Source organism: Acartia tonsa, chromosome 14 (assembly GCF_053477335.1).
Source record: "Acartia tonsa isolate MP-2025a chromosome 14, ASM5347733v1, whole genome shotgun sequence".
Lineage (NCBI taxonomy): Eukaryota > Metazoa > Arthropoda > Copepoda > Calanoida > Acartiidae > Acartia > Acartia tonsa.
This window is the reverse complement of record NC_137273.1, coordinates 12,939,859-12,961,301: the sequence shown is the minus strand read 5'-3', so window position 1 is coordinate 12,961,301 and position 21,443 is coordinate 12,939,859. Positions and strand designations below refer to the sequence as shown.

At 33.7% G+C, this 21,443-nt stretch overlaps 1 protein-coding gene across 1 annotated transcript in view; it reads right to left on the bottom strand.

The window, feature by feature from the left end:
• LOC145306437 (neurocalcin homolog) overlaps window positions 1-8,968 on the bottom strand; it is a 31,912-nt gene extending 22,944 nt beyond the window's left edge. The window contains exons 1-7 of the mRNA XM_080148532.1: window positions 8,867-8,968; window positions 6,518-6,574; window positions 4,997-5,054; window positions 4,366-4,400; window positions 3,402-3,449; window positions 1,995-2,049; window positions 750-848 (exon numbers count right to left, since the gene is read on the bottom strand). Of these exons, the coding sequence (XP_080004658.1) occupies window positions 750-848; window positions 1,995-2,049; window positions 3,402-3,449; window positions 4,366-4,400; window positions 4,997-5,054; window positions 6,518-6,574; window positions 8,867-8,895 (381 nt within the window). The 5' untranslated portion in view covers window positions 8,896-8,968. The remainder of the gene's footprint in view (window positions 1-749; window positions 849-1,994; window positions 2,050-3,401; window positions 3,450-4,365; window positions 4,401-4,996; window positions 5,055-6,517; window positions 6,575-8,866) is intronic.
• Window positions 8,969-21,443: the final 12,475 nt, after the last annotated feature.

The following is a 21,443-nucleotide window of genomic DNA, read 5'->3' as shown; positions in this document are numbered from 1 at the left end:
TGTGATTCTGACAAACAATTATAAGTGAAAATTTCCACTTAACCCTCTTCTCTTTTTTTTCCCCCTTCTTAACCACTTCCCTTTCAGTTATAACAAAAACAATTTTCGGCAATTTCAAATGGCTGAAAAGTAGCCCCTGGAGAATAATTGAACAAAGAGAATAATAATAGACAAGTTAACCTATTGAGTAACATCCGAAAGCGTGGGTGGGAGGGGAGGGGGGAGGTCAATTAAAGGTAAAAGTAGGATGCGGGTAAAATCCGTAAAGGTGTGTGTTTTAAGGCTTAAAAACAGTAGTAGAACGATAATATTCACTAAATATGTGTATCCTTATTGAAAAGAACTATAGACAAATTTTTTTTTAAAATAAATCGAAAAAATCATCAATTGCTTGGCCAATGTCAAACTGACAATAATAACAAAATTGACAATTATTAAAAAAAATATTGAAAAGAGTTTACAAAACTACAAATAATGCCAATTATTTCAAAGATATCCATTTTTAAAACCATTATTTGAATGTCCATTGTAATTCTGTGTATTATATGTTAAAAATTAATTTTTGTCAGCTTGACATTAGCAAAGCTTTCGGTGAATTTTTCAGGTTTTATTGACAATTTTCGGGTATCGTTAACTTGAAATTTTTTTTTGTCTATAGTTCTTTTCAATAAGGAATACACATATTTAGTGAATATTATCGTTCTACTACTGTTTTTAAGCCTTAAAACACACACCTTTATGGATTTTACCCGCATCCTACTTTTCCCTTTATAAATCCTAATTTTGTATAACAAATTTCTAAACAGCATAACGTTTTTCCTTAATTTTTCTTCTGCGGTACCATTGGACTAAAAAAGAAACATTTAAATATATCAATATATTTTTTAGAGAATTATGACCTATAGTTTAGATTTAGCATCTATTAATAGCGAAGCTTTTCTATAATTATGGTCCTTAGGTCCGTCTGCTCGGTTATGTCTTTTTGTTTCAAACATTGGATAGTTATTCCTGCGACAATTTTTGAAAAAATTCCTATTTCACTGATTTTTGGAACAATGATTCCTAGGACAACAAAGTACAATATTTTAAGCAAAGCATCAATATAATATAAAGTTCTAAAATGTAAGTATGTCCTTAAATAGAATCCTATATTTATGCAATTTATCAACAAGTTTATATACAATTTTGTTTAAAATTAATGATCTCTTTTTACATATTCGTTTGTTCTAGAGTCTCGTTTCAGAGCTTCGTTTTTATGGATGTTGTCATCCTTGTTTGTTTGTATCTAACAGGGATCTAAATTAAACTGAGGTGGATTCTTAAAACACTTTTTGGCTCACTAAAATTAGTGAGGCTCACTAAAAAATTTTGTGAAAAATCCTCCAAAATCGCATTAAAAATCTAAAACAGTTAAACAAAATCTTATATTAATAACCCTTTTATGATTCTATTAAATTTTTGTAGATTTTTAATGCGATTTTGGAGGATTTTTGACAACATTTTTTAGCGAGCCTCACTAATTTTAGTGAGGCAGTGAGCCAAAAAGTTTTTAAAGAATCCACCTCTGGTATCTAAAGTTCGTTGGCTTAACACTTTGTTTACTTTTAATCAATCTTGATTGATCGGATCAAACAGACAGTGTATAAACTTTCTACAGAAGGGGTAATTTTGTTTATAAAACTTGAGGGTAAACATTAATATATCGTCAATTGCCATATCCTTTAGGATCTCTGATAATTACCCATTTTTGAAAAGTAATATAGACAGCTTTCCGCGGATAATAAATTGAAAAATTATAATATTAATTCCAGTTTTGATAGCCTTGATGTGCCGAAGTCCCAGGGTTACAAAGCTGGTATTAATCTTATGATTTTCATTTTAATATTCGTGGAAAATTGTCTTTACGCTATGCATGATTTTTAAGTATGGCTGGGAACCGGTTCTAATACAGCGGAAAATAATCGGTTTCGAAGCTAAACTGTAAAAATACTTACAGACATAAAAGCTGCCACCACAAAATCTCTAAACTCCATGCGACCATTTCCATGTCTGTAACAATAGATGTACTATTAATGGATGTTATTTCACATTGTTATGTACTCTGATAAAGAGATGCTCGAAGCTTGCAAAATTAACGATTCCCCCCCCCCCCCCCACTCTGCATCCCCTCAACTCATATTGGAACGAATGAAGACGAAGACAGTCCCTCAATGACTTCATAAAAATGAGGAATGAGGAGAGGAGGAGTGGGAAAGAAAACCCATAAAAAAGAGATGAATAATCCCTCGTTTTTATGACGTAACATGCTGATTTTTTCGAGGGACTTTCTTTGTCTTCGAACAAACTGACCAGCAACCTAAATTAACAATAACATTTACTTTGTATACTACACATATCCTAAATCTTTTGCAACATATAAAAGACAATAATAATTTCGGTATGCATTGTCAATAAATCTATACATCTAATTAAATCTATTTCAGGAGTGTACAGAGGAATTCTTGCTATAGAGTGTCTGTGCAACTATAAATATAAGTGCTTTACTTCAAAATTCCCGACAATCACTAAAACCCCTACCACTTATTTTTAGTAGCGAAGCTATTCTATAATTCACTTTGTCTGTCCGTCAGTCCGTCCGTAACACTATGGGGGAAACGTGATTTTCTCGGCTCCTATTCAAGATAGACAGCAAAATTTTAAGTGAAGATTCCCATTATAAATGCCAATCTAATATATAAAATTGTTTTGTCCATCTGCCTGTTATTTGGGGTGCTAGATCGATTTATAGATTTTTACGTTTTTTTCAAGATAAAAGAATGAAATTTCTAGGGATTAATTAATTTTATATTCTACATGTATTCATTAAGTTTTATTAAGATTTGTTTATAAATTGGGGTGCTAGATCGATTCCTAGATTTTCGTTATTTTCTCGATTCCTATTCAGAATTGACGGCTAAAACTATTAGGGATTGAATATGCTCATATACTACATTTTTCCATCAAATTAGATTTGTCTATTAATTGCGGTGCTAGATCGATTCCAAGATTTTTAAGTTTTCATGACTTTAAAGGTTGCGTGATTTCCATATTTATCAAGTTAAATGTTTAATATGACACTGCTCTATATTAAATTTTTTCCTAATATCAAATCACTATTTTTGAGCTTCGCTGTTGTCATCCTTGTTTAAATACAGTGAAACAAGGTATCCATAACTCTGTGGTTGTTATTTCTTCGGGGCTGCCCCATGTAGTACCCAATAAAACCTAACCTAACCTGACCTAAAGAAATAAACTAACAAACGGAAAACTACCCTTCCACCTCAATTTATCCATTTATTTAAAAAATAAGGGGGATTATGTGATCAATAAAGCACTTTTAGGGAAAACACTAAAAATGTTACCTGTCAAAAATTGCAAATATTTGATCTACCATGTGATCAATTATAGACCTAAAAACATAAAAAAAAATAATAACATGAAGATAAAACTATCATTTTAAAATCAATATTTTATAACACATTTATCATTCTCTCTTCTATCCAGGAATAATGAGTCCTAGGGTGATTTGGTAAATGCTGTAAGCGAAACCTATCTAGTATCAAGCCTTGAAACGCAAGCATCTCTATATTAAGCATACTGTACAAAATAATGTTGTGATTTTATTTAGATTTATTTAGAATTTTGGTCAAATTTCAATCAATGTTTAAGATTAGATGTGATGTTACTATACATTTGTTAATGCTCGTTTGTCCGACCATCTGATCAAGCCTCTTTTATTTGGATACTGTCTATCCGTCTTTTTAAAAGCGAAGCTTTCTATAATTTGGGTCGGTCCGTCGGTCCGTCCGCCCGTATGTCTGGAACGGATAGCTTTTTTTTTGTTAATTTAGGCATGTTAGAATTGTCCTATCGATTTCAAACTTTGCATGGTGATTCCTTTAGTAGTTAGGTACGATTTAGAAAGCGCAGCAACTCTATAATAGTTACTAGAATGTCCGTATGTCCATTTTAAACATGTTGATTTTTTTACTTTTTTACTACAAATTTATGTGTGATCTAACTATCCGATTGATCTGATTTTTGGTATGCTGATTCCTAGGACAACAAAGTAGAATGTTATAAGCGAAGCATCTCTATAATCAACTCCTAAAATTGTAAGTATGTCCATAAACATTAATCTGTATCAAGAAGTTTTTCAACAAATTTACTCACAATTTTGCTTTGACTCTTATTCATTTATATTCTGATTATTCAGTTCTGACTCTATACAAGTGTTAATGTCCGTTTGTCCTACCGTTTTGGTGCTTCGCTTTTATGGATGTTGTCATCTTTGTTATATATGGTTGAAAAGAAATATTTACTTACTTTGTCATACCAAGCCCTTTGTATATTTCTGTGACCTAAAATTTTTATATTTTATATATCAAATAATCCTCATAATAAAGTAACAGGACGTCTGTTTATCTGTGTCTTGGTGTGTTTGTCTGTGTGTTTGTATGTTTGTACCGAAGGATCTCGCTAACCGCTGAACCGATCTGGCTCTCTCTAACAGGGTATCTTTTCATAGGTCCCAGGAAGGTTTATAACTATTTTGGGGGAGGGTACCACCACCCTCCCAAGAGAAATCACCAAAAAAAAATTTAAAAATTTACGCAACATAGCTAGTATCGTAGAGACTTGAACGTAACATAGATAGGTATTATTAAAAAAACATTTAAAGTGCCACTAGAGGCCTCTAGGGGCGTAGCCGCTAGTAGTAAAATATAATTCATACTATAGCGGATACGCCCCTAGTTTATTTTCTCGCTAGGCACTGTGAAGTAAAGAACTGATTATTTTTTATTAATTATTATAGTAAAATGACATAAACGCCTCTGGTTTAAAAAAAACGAGGGCCTATGAAAATGAGAACAATAGCGGTTAGCGAGATCCTTCGATACAAACATACAGACAGACAAACTTACAAATATCCTGTTATTTTTATTATCATACTTACCTTTTTTCTTGAAAGCTTTCCACTCGGACATTCTTTGATAAATTCGGCATGCCATTCCCTAGAATTTAGCAGGTTTTAGGCTATTTTTATTAGTATAGATATTATATACTATAGTTTTTACGTCTGAAGGAAAGATATTTTAATTCATTAAAGTAAAAGAATAGAGGGGACATGAGCTATTTATAACTCTGTCCAAACGGCGGGAACCCTTTCCTGATTTTATATTGGGTCTTTGAAAAAAGCTAATAGCGTCGGAAATAAAAACACAGCCAAGTCCATACAAAAGACGAAAGCAATTAGATAGCAGACAAAAAGAATCTCTACCATATACTTATACATTTATTTCATGTACGTTAAGACGTCTTGCTTGAAATAATTTCTGTAGAAGTATTAGTTTGTTTTTATAGTAAAAAGCCAAGCTATGATTGAGCTGATTTTTGATTTTCTATCTATCTATCTATTTATCTGTCTGTCTGTCTGTCTGATTGTCTATCTATCTATCTATCTATCTATCTATATATCTATCTATCTATCTATCTATCTATCTATCTATCTATCTATCTATCTATCTATCTATCTATCTATCTATCTATCTATCTATCTATCTATCTATCTATCTATCTATCTATCTATCTATCTATCTATCTATCTATCTATTTATCTATTTATCTATCTATCTATCTATCTATTTATCTATCTATCTATCTATCTATCTATCTATCTATCTATCTATCTATCTATCTATCTATCTATCTATCTATCTATCTATCTATCTATCTATCTATCTATCTATCTATCTATCTATCTATCTATCTATCTATCTATCTATCTATCTATCTATCTATCTATCTATCTATCTATCTATCTATCTATCTATCTATCTATCTATCTATCTATCTATCTATCTATCTATCTATCTATCTATCTATCTATCTATCTATCTATCTATCTATCTATCTATCTATCTATCTATCTATCTATCTATCTATCTATCTATCTATCTATCTATCTATCTATCTATCTATCTATCTATCTATCTATCTATCTATCTATCTATCTATCTATCTATCTATCTATCTATCTATCTATCTATCTATCTATCTATCTATCTATCTATCTATCTATCTATCTATATATCTATCTATCTATCTATCTATCTATCTATCTATCTATCTATCTATCTATCTATCTATCTATCTATCTATCTATCTATCTATCTATCTATCTATCTATCTATCTATCTATCTATCTATCTATCTATTTATCTACCTATCTATCTATCTATCTATCTATCTATCTATCTATCTATCTATCTATCTATCTATCTATATATCTATCTATCTATCTATCTATCTATCTATCTATCTATCTATCTATCTATCTATCTATCTATCTATCTATCTATCTATCTATCTATCTATCTATCTATCTATCTATCTATATATCTATCTATCTATCTATCTATCTATCTATCTATCTATCTATCTATCTATCTATCTATCTATCTATCTATCTATCTACCTGATATCGTCCTCATCATAATTAGTATGTTGTTTGATCCAAATAATATCTGCTTGTCTACAAAAAATCTTAATTATTTGTTGAAAAGTTTGGACACTGGTCTAAACAAACCAACGAAAATTTGTCAAATATATCCAAAGTCAATTATAGAGAAAACTTTGGGTACCAGTGTAATTTACATTCTAATGTCCTCTCTCCCAATGGGTGAATTCTAGGAAATCTATAGTATTTTTTTATATTTAAAAAATTAATCCACTTATTCTTAAAATAGGTTTTTGCATTTTTTTGTATTATTACAACTTTATACTTAAGAATCTTGCTTATTAAGCCAGGCTGTGCTTCGCTTCAATGGATATCATTATTCTTTAAAAAAAAAATAATTTACAACCTTTGGGTAAAGTCCCTTTCGTGGCAACGCCTCTTAAGGGGCGTTTCTTCGTATTTTCACATTAGATTTTCTTCTATTTCTAGCACCTGTGGGGGGCTCTAACCCTGCGGGGCAAATTGCATAACCCTGTGGGGCGATCACCTAACCTATCATAAGTCATTGTGACAACGCCCCTTAAGAGGTGTTGTCACAAAAGGGACTATACCCCAACATTCTAGTAGCGTATTAGCAAATTTGAAAATGCTGGCAAATAAAAAAAAATTATACTTGCAAAATGCAAAACTTTTAAATGCAAAATTTAGATGCAAAAAAATTTTGCAATTTTTTTTAGCAATGACCAAACAATTGAATATTTTTGATTAAAGAAATGAAGTCATGGCAATTCCCTTAGAGCGCTTATTATTATTTTTTAGATACAAAGGGTGGGGGGGGGGGGGTGTTAGTTTTTTGTTTTATTTATTGCTTTAGGTCAGGTTAGGTTATATTGGATATTGATAGGTCCGCAGGGTTTTGATGCATAGAGAACCCCATCACCCCTCCCGCCATAGTTTTATTTTCAATTTATTTAAGCAATAAGGTGGAGAGTTTCAGCGCTCGACATGCACTTTTAGGAAAAGCAAATTTTTAAACTTTATGATTTAAGAAATGAAGCCATCTATATTGTGCAGATTATTTTATTTGATAATCTTACATGTTACTTACTTAATTAGATATACATAATATAAATATGTCTGTCTTCCATAGTTGATAATCTTACATGTTACTTACTTAATTAGATGAATATAATATAAAGATGTTTGTCTACCATAGATGATAATTTTACATGTTTCTTACATACATCCTTATAATAAAGTAACAGGATTTGTGTGTCTGTTTGTGTGTACCGAAGGATCTCGATAACTATTAAACCAATATGGTTCTTGTTTACAGAAAAGGTTCATTTAGGTCCTGGGACGGTTTATAACTAATTGAGGAAAGGGCATAACCACCAAAGAGCTTCTAACTTTTTCTTTTAAAAACTACAACTGAAAATAGGGGAGAACTTCCCCTGCCTCCAGATCAAGAGGCCTCTAGGGACGTATTTGTAGTATAATAAAGAAGATGAAGTAGAAAAGCACAAATATAATGGACGGACAAATTTAAGTTTTAAAGCAGATGTTCAGCGACAATAAGAAAAAGAATATAAAGTGAGAAGAGAAAATATACAATACCAAACATTCATAAATGAATAAATATTTATATTTTTTTGAGGTATGACTGACAGACCAACAGACCGAGTAAGTTGTATATTGGAGGCTCTTTGGTAAGGGGGTATCTTTACACCAACAAATCAGAGGTGGGTTCTTTTTAAAAATTTGCCCCACTAATCGCTTAGACTCCACCTCAGCACTCAACTCCAAAAAAATCTTATTTTCCCCAGATGGACTGATGGACGGACAGATACACAGTGTTACAGACTAGCTTATCTACCAATAATAAAGTAGTAAAGTAGTTTTTGTCTGTAGCTAAAGATCTCAGAAATGTCTAGTCCTAATGGGTAATTTTTTGCAGGGTAGGTTTATACATATGTTTTCCTGGTTTTAGGCTATTTTCCTGACATATCCTTCCTCCTCTAGATGCTAGGGGCGCAACAACTAGTCTACTAATAACCCATTAACAAACAGAGACATCAAACTACTTTAAAATATGGAGGAATTGTTATTTATCGCATCGTATTATAGACTGTTATCCGCGGAAATTAAAATAAAAAATTATAAGATTAAAACCAAATGCCCTGAGGGACCAAATGCCTAAGCTACAAAACTGGTTTTAATTTTATGATTTTTATTTTAATATTCGTGAAGAATTGTCTTTAAAGCGATGCTAAAAATGACTTTATAGTAAGGCTAAAAACCGGTTCTAATCCAGCGGATATTAATCGGTTTCGAAGCCATACTGGAAATATTATTATAGATACATACTTTAATTTATGTTTTCTTCTGTCAACCATAGTCCAATAGGTTGCTGTAAAAGGGGAGCATAATATAAATGCTCAATTTATTCTATAACATTTTTATTTTTCTAAACAGACAAATTAATATACCCATTAAGTCTCAAAACATGCATATTAGCAATGGTTATAGAATAGGTGGTTATGATGCTTGTCGTCAATTTAGGTTTCAATTATAGTCCTCAGATATTGGTCAATATAGTGAGTGGAGGGGTTGGGGTATGGTAATAATAGCAAGCTAGGAGATATATATTTTACCAGGGTATGCGAGAATCTCTCACAATATCCACGTATTTTATATCCATTATATTAACAAAGCACTACAGACCTTTCTGATTTGTACCTATGATATACACAAAATTAAAGATAAAAGGACGTATATTTCTTTTAAAAATAGATTTTGATATTAGCTTAGTATGGACTTTTTAAAAGAGACAAAGATGCTAAACCATTTTTGAATTATACCTAATCGTTGCAGTTAGCTTCACTTTATAAAAGATTTGAAATCTATTTCTTTATTTCATAAAACATAAAAAAATTTAAATACAATTGATTTATTAAAATAGTTTTTACTTTTTAGTTATTTGTTGACAATGGTCAAGTTAAAACTAAATGCCACAATCTTGTTTTGCGATAATAACACATTCCACCCCCCAACCCCCAAACCTCTGCCTTCCCTATCTTTCATTTTTATGCTTGCTAACCTCTCTCCACCTCCGTTTCCCCATCCCTCCCACCCGTAAGTGCGCCGTGAAATACTAAATTTTTGCCAAATTTTCTCCGATATTCTTTATTTTCACCATAGTTCTCAGTTGAAAGGAGCAATAATGGATTGGATATAGAATATGTGGATATATTAAGTTGAAAGGGAAAAATTTGTCGTCAGTTTAGGCTGCCAATATGGACATCATTTATTGGACAGTTCGTACATCGGCGTTATCCTCTTTTTTTCTTCAATTTTTTTCAATTTCCCCCCTCCCCCCCCCCCCCCCCCCCGACTAAATGACTGGGTTAGGTAAGGCTAGGTTAGGTTATATGGCTAGAAGGCCGAGCGCCCGCGGCTAGGCAGGCCAGGGGGCCGTTTTTCTGTATGGGGGGGGGGGTATAAAAATTGTCAAATTTTGAGAAAAATTTCCTATGAGGATAATACCCGTACATTAAGATATATAAGTTTTCCGGAATTGTAATGTAGGGAGTAGATTTGAAATCTGCATCAAATTTTAAGGATTTTTTTTATAAAATTCGTTTTTTCTATAATTCTTTATCTAAAAGCGGAAATACAAATTAAGTTAATTAATTTTGGCATCTGTGATTGGTGGATTTAAAAAATCTGCGCTCTGATTGGATGTCGTACATCATTCAACCAATTAGAGCGCAGGTAGTTTAAAATCCACCTATCCTATTGGTCAAAATTAATTAACTTAAAATGTATTTTCGCTTTTAGATAAAGAATTTTACAAAAAACGAATTTTATAAAAAATCCTTAAAATTTGATGCAGATTTCAAATCTACTCCCTACATTAAAATTCCGGAAAACTTATATCTCTTACCGTACATCTAGTGTGATGGAAAGGGGTTGGGGAAAGGGGGGTGGATAGGAGGTATCATTATTTTAGCCAGCTCTGAGATTCACTTTATAAGAGTAATTGTAAATCTGGTGCAACATCCAAGTAATCATAATTGGTTTGAAACAATCAAGACGGTCGCTGAAAGCAGTAAGGGAAAGGCAGGGTGGGAGATGACATCTATCAATTAAAGGTGGGGGGGGGGGGTATAGGGGGTTGGATATACTTCCCTACACCTTTGACACCTCCATGTGGGCCCTGGGGGGGGGGGTGTCAAGTTATGACTTTCTATTTGATTATATAGGGGAAGGTGTATTCACCCCTCTGACAATAAAAATAATACCCCTAATATTGCCTGTTATGCAAGTAATAGCACAAAGAGCTTGGAAATTGGAGGAAATTAAATGTCGTCTTCAATTTGGGATCCCATTTGATTTTGTTTAATGAGGTTTCAACATTTTAGGACACTTTGGGTTGTTTCAGTTTTAAGTTTAAAAACTTGTCAACCAAAAGGCTTAACAATCAGAAAGGGTAATTTTGTGTGTTATCATTTGGGGATGTACATCAATTTATCTCCATTGTCTTGTCCTTTAAGATACCTGAATCAATAAAAAATAATATGACCTCTAATGTCTCCTTTCAGGATGGAATTAAAAGAATTTGGATGGATAGAAAACAAAAAGGACACAAATTTCTACTTTTATAAATATAAAGTTGTTTACTTGATAAGTTTTGAATAAAACTAATGTTATGGAGATGGCAATATCAATTTAATTCATTTTCTTATCTAGTTAAATTAATCATTTTGATTTTATTTTCTTATTTTATGATCTTTCATTTTTTAAAACAATAGTTTGATTTTTTTTCATACTTGCTTTATTGTTAAATTTAAATGATAAACTACTGATAGACATAATTGTCCTAGTTTAAATAAAACAAGGATGACAACATCCATAAAAGTGAAGCTCTAAAACGGTAGGACAAACGGACATTAATAATTGTAGAGTGTAAGAACTGAATAATCAGAATATAAATGTATATGAGTCGAAGCAAAATTGGAAGTATATTTGTTGAAAAACTGCTTGATAATGTTTCTTTGGACATATTTACATTTTTAGGACTAGATTATAGGGTTGCTTCGCTTATACTATTGTACTTTGTTGTCCTAGGAATCAGTACACCAAAAATCAGATAAATCGAATAATTAGATCACATAAAAAAATTGTTCTTAAAAAAGAAACAAAATCAACATGTCTAAATGGACGTACGGACATTCTGGTAACGATTGTAGAGTTGCTACGCTTTCTAAATCGTACCTAACTACTACAGAAATCACCATGCAAAGTTTGACGGGCAGATCCTTATTATAGGAAAGCTTTGCTTTAAAAAATATACAAATGTACAGTTGAACTTTATTCTAATTACATTAGTATATCAAAACGTTAACGAAAAGGTTTGAGATAGACGCCAGGTTTGAGGAATAGCAATTTTAGCCGGGGCTTGGCAGCCACAGTCGTTTTCAGCCGCTATCTTTTTAAGGCTTTTCGTAAAGTTGTTCGACCATAAGGTGGTTGAAGTTACCCAAATATGGGAATCTTTACGGATAAGACAATTAACTGAGTTATAGATTACTAGCGGTTTCGCCCCCTAGAAGCCTCTAGGGGCACTTAAGGTTGGAGGGGGAAAAGTCGACATTATCCCATTTCAAATTTGAGTTTTAAAAAGAATAAAAAATAAATTTCTGTGGGGAGGGGGGTGAAAACACCCCCCCTAAAATAGTTTAAAACATGTCCATGACCTATAGGAAGCTTCACTGTAAATGAGAACAATATAGGTTCAGTGGTTAGCGAGATCCTTCGGGACAGACAAAAAACGCTTACTACTTTATATAATAGGATTAATTTTTTCGCCAAATGACCTAATAAATTTTCACCTTTATTTCTGAAGATTCGACCACTGATATTTTCTTATCGATGCACTTTTCATATTTTATCATGAAAGGCGATTCCTAAGAAAATAAACATTACAATAGAAATTTAGCAAGGAGATGTTTTGTAGTCTGCTGTTATAATAGACTGACTTTTAGAAACGATAACAAAAAGTAAAAAAAGGTTTTTTTGTGCATTTTACGTAATTAAATCTGGTAGTTACGCCCTAAGCATCCAGGGTTTCTGTATTTGTAAGAAAAGCAATTAAAATAGCATAAAACTATACCAAAACTCAAAACTATGGAATAAAATAGTTCAAAACCATCCCAAATCCTTTGTTACGCTTTCCTAAAATGGAGAACTCAATCGGATTAGTATCTATGGAAAGCTTCAGACAAAAAAGATTCTACTTTATATTATTGATAGCGGCTTCGCCCCTAGCCTCTAGGGGCTTTGCCCCATGAGGTAATTTTTAAAATTTTTTTTTTTAAATTCTGGTGCTGCGCTCATCATTTACGGTCAGCACCATTTTTATTTTTGGTGGGGGGGAAATTTTTATTTTTGGGGGGGTTGGGGTTGTCCCACCCCCCAAGAAAATAGCTTAAAACCACCACAGGACCAAAAGGTATAAACCCTGAAGAGTAGAATACGATCGGTTCAGTGGTTACCGAGATCTTAAGGGACAGACGGACGGACGGACAGACAGACAGACATCATTCTACTTTGTATTATAGAATCTATGGAAAGCTTCAGACAAAAAAAGATTCTACTTTATATAATACTAGCGGCTTCGCCCCTAGCCTCTAGGGGCTTTGCCCCAAGAGGTTTGATCAACCTAATTTTCGTTTTTTAGATTTAAAAAGAAAAAGTAAAAAAAAAATTTTTTTTTTTTTGGGGGGGTATTTTTCATTTTTTGGGGGGGTTGGGGGTGTCCCACCCCCCAAGAAAATAGCTTAAAACCATCAGAGGACCATTATATATTCGTTTTTTAGATTTAAAAAGAAAAAGTAAAAAAATTTTTTTTTGGGGGGGGGTATTTTTCATTTTTTGGGGGGGTTGGGGGTGTCACACCAGTAAATTTACAGTCCAATGTCCCCCTCCCTCCCTGTTTAAAACAGATTAATACCAGAAAGGAAGGGAGGGGACATTGGGCTGTTTGTTGGGGACTTTTACATTCCTGGATTAATACTCTATTTCCTTCAATCACATTATTGTTCATGCTGAAGACAACGTGCAATACACTGGCATAAAGTCAAAACAGTAAAATTACAATGTCTTGTTAAAAGCGAGGCTTTTCTATAATTAGGGTCTGTCCGTCCATCCGTAACGGGTAGCTATTTTCGTAAATTTAGGCATGTTAGAATTGTCCTATCCATTTCAAACTTGCATGATGATTCCTATGGGATTTAGGTACGAGTTAGAAAGCAAAGTAACTCTATAATCGTTACCAGAAAGTCCATACGTCCATTTTAAACATGTTGTCCATGTTTTTATTTCTTTTTTTTTGGGGGGGGGGGGAAATATTCAAACTTCAAAATTTTGAGGTGTCATTTTGGGGGTTGGTAATCAACTCCCCCCCCCCCCCCAATTGAACGTCCTTGTCTTGAAGTCTTAATTTTACATTAAATAATTTACTTATATGAAGGCATTTCAATAACAACACTATTAACAATTTTAATGTCTTCAATTATGACAAGGTCTGGGCTGCAATTTGAACTAATGAGACCTTCCCGATGTCAAGGGGATGGGTGGGGGGGGGGGGGTAATACAAGAGTTTTATTCAGATGTATTAAGATATTGAAAAAGAACACCAATTTTTAACTTTCATAGACAAATTGCGAACATTGAATGTATTAGATCATTTTGCATGGTGTGAAGCTTTAATTCTAAAACTGCGTTTTTTAAGTTGTCAAAAATAGGGCTCGGCATCCGCACACCAGCCGCTTGTTAGACTCGGGGAAATTAAATAGGAAAATTTTTTTTGAAAAATACCCCCCCCAAAAAAAAATTACCCCTACCTTGGGGGTGCCGTAGGCACCCCCAACGATTTTTGGGGGGGGGGTATTTACCCCCCCCAAACCATTTTGGGGGGGGGTAATTACCCCCCCCCCAAAATAAATGTTCTTTAAAAAAAAATTTTTGGGGGGGTATTTACCCCCCCCAAATTGAATGTTCTTAAAAAAAAAATTTTACTGAAAATTTTTTTTTGGTGGGGGATCTATGATGTAATTGTAAAGCACTGAAGATTCCATAAAATAGATACCTAACTAAATTAAATATTTCATTAAATAATGAAAAAGAATTTCTATAGGCGATTTCTTTTGGGAGGATGTCAGGGTGTCTCAAAACTAGTTATAAAACTTACCAGGACCTATAAGACGCTTCACTTTAAAGTATAATCATATTGGTTCATTGGTTAGTGAGTTAATTATTGTATTTTTATGTTCTAAAGAATGAGATACTAATCAAATTTTACCCCCAGGGTAAAAATTTTGGGGGGGGTAATTACCCCCCCTAAAGTCTGTTGGGGGGGGTAAATACTCCCCCCAAATCTGTTGGGGGGGGGGGGTAATTACCCCCCCCAAACTAATTTACCCCGGGGGTAAAATTTTTGGGGGGGGTAATTTAATTATGTAAAAAAAGCACCTAACTAATCTATTAAGTTAATAAGTACTATCCTATAACATAAAGTAGTAAGTAAGGTTTATTTGACTATAGCTTCAGATTTCATTACTTTTAATACTGAGTTCTCCTTTTTAGGAAAGCTTCATATAGATCCTATGATGGTTCCACACTATTATTGGTCAATCCTTTGAGTGGTTTTAGGCTATTTTTCTTTTTACCCTTTAGAAAACACGAGTTCTTAGATGCTAAGGGCGCCACTACTATTCAAATATATAGTAGTATCTCATTCTTTAGAACATAAAAATACAATAATTAACTCACTAACCAATGAACCAATATGATTATACTTTAAAGTGAAGCGTCTTATAGGTCCTGGTAAGTTTTATAACTAGTTTTGAGACACCCTGACATCCTCCCAAAAGAAATCGCCTATAGAAATTCTTTTTCATTATTTAATGAAATATTTAATTTAGTTAGGTATCTATTTTATGGAATCTTCAGTGCTTTACAATTACATCATAGATCCCCCCCCAAAAAAAAATTTTCAGTAAAATTTTTTTTAAGAACATTCAATTTGGGGGGGGTAAATACCCCCCCCAAAAATTTTTTTTTAAAGAACATTTATTTTGGGGGGGGGGGTAATTACCCCCCTTAAAATGGTTTGGGGGGGGTAAATACCCCCCCCAAAATCGCTGGGGGTGCCTACGGCACCCCCCAGGTAGGGGTAATTTTTTTTTGGGGGGGGTATTTTTCAAAAAATTTTGGGGGTGCCTACGGCACCCCCAAAATCGTTTATAAAGCTATAAGCGAATCAACTATACAATCAAGTCCTAGAAATGTAAGTAGGTAAACATTATCCTGTATCAAGCAGTTTTTCAACAAATTTACTTACAATTTTACCTCAACTTTTATTCATTTATATTCTGATTATTCAGTTCTGACACTATACAAGTGTTAATGTCCGTTTGTCCTACCGTTTCAATGCTTCGCTTTTATGGATGTTGTTGTCATCCTTGTTGAAAAGAGGGTTTGCCATATTTGAGTCAGATTTAGACTCCCAGCGGAAAAAGGTTAATTTCCCCGAGTCTAACAAGCCGCTGGTGTGCGGATGCCGAGCCCTATTTTTGACAACTTAAAAAACGCAGTTTTAGAATTAAAGCTTCACACCATGCAAAATGATCTAATACATTCAATGTTCGCAATTTGTCTATGAAAGTTAAAAATTGGTGTTCTTTTTCAATATCTTAATACATCTGAATAAAACTCTTGTATTACCCCCCCCCCCCCCCCACCCATCCCCTTGACATCGGGAAGGTCTCATTAGTTCAAATTGCAGTCCAGACCTTGTCATAATTGAAGACATTAAAATTGTTAATAGTGTTGTTATTGAAATGCCTTTATATAAGTAAATTATTTAATGTAAAATTAAGACTTCAAGACAAGGACGTTCAATTGGGGGGGGGGGGGGGGGAGTTGATTACCAACCCCCAAAATGACACCTCAAAATTTTGAAGTTTGAATATTCCCCCCCCCCCCCCCCCCCAAAAAAAAAGAAATAAAAACATGGACAACATGTTTAAAATGGACGTATGGACTTTCTGGTAACGATTATAGAGTTACTTTGCTTTCTAACTCGTACCTAAATCCCATAGGAATCATCATACAAGTTTGAAATCGATAGGACAATTCTAACATGCCTAAATTTACGAAAATAGCTACCCGTTACGGACGGACGGAAGACCCTAATTATAGAAAAGCTTCGCTTGTAAAAAGACATTGTAATTTTACTGTTTTGACTTTATACCATTGTATTGCACGTTGTCTTCAGCATGAACAATAATGCAATAAAAGGAAATAGAGTATTAATCCAGGGATCTAAAAGTCCTCAACAAACAGCCCGATGTCCCCTCCCTTCCTTCCTGGTATTAATCTGTTATAAACAGGATGGGAGGGGACATTGGACTGTAAATTTACTGGCACCAAAAGCTAGGTTTATTATAATCAAGTTTTCTTCTTCAAGGGCTTAAAAACTTTGTGGGCTTTTAATAAATCTTGATAGTTTTGTCTAAACTTTTCTACCAATTATACATGGAGGTTATTTTGTTTTTCATAATAGAGGATGTACATCAACTTATCTTTTGGTCTATTGTCTTATCCCTTAAGATCCCTGATTTTAAAAATCTGCCACTGTAGCTTAAAGTGTCAATATGCTAGATAATTAAATCAAATTGTTGGTTTTTTTGCCAAAAAGCAATAGATGTAAAATCCCATTGAGATCAACAAAATTTCTCCGTCTATAGATTTAAAATTATTGTTTGAATAAATTCAACATCCCAATCCATTCTGGATAAAGGTCCCCATAGTTTCTAAACCAACCCATGAAAACATTGGGGACCATTATACTTTGCAGTCCAATATCCCCCCTCCCTTCCTGAGTTTTCCAACCCTCATTAATTAACAGACAAACAACCCTTGTATTGCATGGCCTTTGTCTTGAAGTTATACATAGGAAATTAGACAAATGCATATACTATTATATAAAGTAAAATCTTTTTTTGTCTGATGCTTTCCATAGATTCTATAATACAAAGTAGAATGATGTCTGTCTGTCTGTCTGTCCGTCCGTCCGTTTGTCCCTTAAGATCTCGGTAACCACTGACCCGTTCGGATTCTACTCTTCAGGGTTTATACCTATTGATCCCCAACCCCCCCAAAAATAAAAATTTCCCCCCCACCCCAAAAAGAAAAAAAATGGTGCTGACCATAAATGATGAGCGCAGCACCAGAATTTTTATTTTTTATTTTTTTTAAAATTACCTCATATTTAAATTACCCCCCCCAAAAATTTTACCCCCGGGTAAATTAGTTTGGGGGGGGTAATTACCCCCCCAACAGATTTGGGGGGAGTATTTACCCCCCCCAACAGACTTTAGGGGGGGTAATTACCCCCCCCCAATCAAATTTTACCCCCGGGGTAAAAATTTTGGGGGGGGTAAAAAAAAATTTCGGCGCGCTTCGCGCGCCATTTTACCCCCCCCAAACACGAATTACCCTCCCCCCTAAAATTTTTTACCCCCCCCCAAAAAAAAAGCTTGGACGCCCCTGGTACGAACAGACGGACCTACCCTAATTATAGAAAAGCTTCGCTTTTAAAAATAAAATTGAAAATAAGAGGTGGGGGGGTCTAACCATGGAAGGTGCAAAAAAGATACATCATAATATGGTTTGCTTTCAGGCAAAATTTGAAATCGTTAGTACGATTCTCACATGCCTGAATTTATGGTCTATCCACTACAGCCGTGCAGACGGACCGAACCTTATTGTAGCTTTGCTTTTTAAAACAATCAGTTTGCGTCAATCCTTATTTTGACTTGCGTCCTTTCAAGCGTACTTTTTTGGTGTTAAATATTTTGTAATACGAGTTTGTTTGTGACTATTTTATTGATGATAAAATTTTGGTTGCCTTGCATCTTAATAAGTGTTCTTTTTTTAACATTTCCTGTTACATTTTCATTAGACGTTAAGAATGGTTCCTACTGCTGCTATGTCAGGTTCGCGACATAAAGTTGGGGGGAATGGCTTGGCCCATAAACAGGAATTACAATGTACAGTTAGGATTTCCTAGACGAAGGTTGTGCAATCAAAGGTTTAGTTGTCTGTTGGATGTTACTTAACCTTATATCCTTGGGTGGGTGTTGGAGTATCGCATCCCATAACAAGCGGATGCTGCTCTGAATTCTCTAGATTATTGCATTAAAAATCTCGAAAGAGAATTACGAGGTAAGGTAAGCATTCAGATATTTGTAAACTTCTAATTTTGCCAACCTCAAACTTTAAAAAAAATGTATTAGATTAATTCCTTTAAACATTTAAAACCCCACCTTCAAAAAAAAAGTTTTGACGTCCCTGGTTCATTCAATTGTGTACATCTATACATTCTTGGTTGCTTTTCTTTCTTGGTTAAATTCATTTTGGGCCTCATTTTCCACGACTATTGCATTTATTATATAACATAATTTGTTTGAAAACTAGAGAAAGTGATATCATCTAAATATCCTCACAATTTTGAAAATTTGTAAGAAAAAACCTAATAATTTCTACTTTAGTTGAAAAAAGATATGATATAAAAAATATTTTGAAACAAGGATGACGACAACATCCATAAAAGCGAAGCTCCAAACTCAGATGGAAGGACAAACGAACAATAACTCTTGTAGAGTGTCAGAACTTAATAAGCAGAACAATAATAAGTCTAAAAAAAATTAAACATTCAAAATTACGTAAGTAGGATACAGTAAAAGGACATACTTTCGTTCTCATGATTTGATTATAGAGTTGCCTCTTACTTTACCTTGTTGTCCTAAGAATCATTATAGGACAAATAGGATAATTATAATATAAATTTTTTGTTTTGTTAAATTTTTTTTTATATCAGCATGTTCTAAAGGGACATACGGACTTTCTAGTAACGATTATAGAGTTGCTACGCTTTCTAAATTATACCTAACTGTTATAGGAATTATCATGCAAAGTTTGAAATCAATTGGAAAATTCTAACATGTCTAAATCAACGAAAATAGCTAACCAATAGGGACGGACAGACCCTAATCATAGAAAAGCTTCACTTTTAAAAAGGATGACAACATTAACGAACATTATCTCTTGTAGAGTGTAGAACTTATTAAATAGCATCTAGGAGGTCTGTTGTCTAGGAAGGGTTGTGGAAGTCCAGAAAAATAGCCAAAATCCATTCAGATACTTATATATAAAAAAATAGCCTGAAACCATCTCTGGACCTACAAGAAGCTTTACTAAACAGGAGAACCATATTGGATCAGCGGTTAACGAGAATGAGATCCAGTGGCGTGCGAAGCACTTTGTCTAGGAGGGGGCATTTTGAAGATTTTGTAAAATTTTGCCCCCCCTTAAATCAAAGTGCCCCGGGGGGGCACTTTGCTTTAGGGGGGGGGGCATTTTGATTATATATACTAATTTTCAATAAGGGCGTTTTAAGGGGTGGGATTATTTGATTATGGGCCTTCTAGTTCTTATCCCTTCTTCCCCATCCCTTCCCCCATCCCTTTTTCCCATTTATATCCCACATCTTTCCCCCCCCCATCTCTTCTCCCCCATCCCTTTTCCCCCATCCCTTCTCCCCACCCTGCAATGACCGAAGGGAAGGGAGCTAGAAAGCATCTTTGAAAAAAAAGTACAGAAGATAATTTAACCTCCCCCCCCCCCCACCACAAAACATTTTTTATGGGTGGAAGGGGATGTTATAAAATCTCAGCAGGAAGGATGAATAACCTCATTAAAAAATTTTGGGGGGGGGGGGAGATAAAAACACTCATTTTGGAAATAATTTACCAAAAATTAACCTAATATGTAAAACTGATTTTAAATATTTATTTATTGTATGACAACAAGGATGACAACATCTTTAAGTAGCAAAGCACAAAAAATCATGAATAAGAATACAGACAAGTAAATTTAAAGAGCATCTGTTGAAATAAATATATATTTTAGATAGAAAAAGTCACAAATCCTTTTTCCTGTATGTTGTGTGATGACAGTCAAAGTAAATTACATACTGGATGCTCGAATCAGCGAGAAATTTTATTTTTTTTAAATATTATAATCCACAAAAAAATTACTTGTCCTTTCATCTACAGATATAAAAATCTCTTAGAAATATAGGGTATAGTCTCTTTTGTGGCAACGCCTCTTAAGGGGCATTTCATCGTATTTTCATAGTAGCTTTTAAAAGGTTATTCTAGGTTAAGTTAGGTCAGGTGATTTCCCTGCAGGGTTAGGCAATTGGCCCTGCAGGAGCTATAAATAGGTGAAAAGCTACTGTGAAAATACGACGAAATGCACCTTAAGAGGCAATGTCACAAAAGGGACTATACCTGAAATTTAAAAGATACAAAAATAGCCAAAAACGTCCTGAAAAGCAGTCCGACATCCATGAATTTTTAATAGTTAATTATACTCCATAATGATGGGAATGTTAACATTAAGTTTTAGCCTTCTATCTTTAATTGCAGTTGAAAAAATCACATTTCCCCCTTAGCATTACGTACTGACAGCCATAGTGAATTATAGAGAAGCTAAAAAGTTATATCAACATATCCTACCCTCTTTAAATGGCACTTTAAAACTCTGTTAATTTTTGATTAAGTGGTGTTTCCAAGGATTTATAATGGCGGTGCGTGAAGCGCACCTAAAATATTTACTCCCCCTTTGAACTAAAATCAATTAAAGACAACAAGAGTGGCGTATTTGATCAGGTTAGGAATATAGAGTGTAGTTAGTTTTAATGGTTTTTAATGAAAATTGCTATAAAAAAAACATGTCTTTTTGTAAGGGTATGTACACAAAAAAAATGATAAACTTATCCTGAAAATAAAATGACATCATATATAGTTAT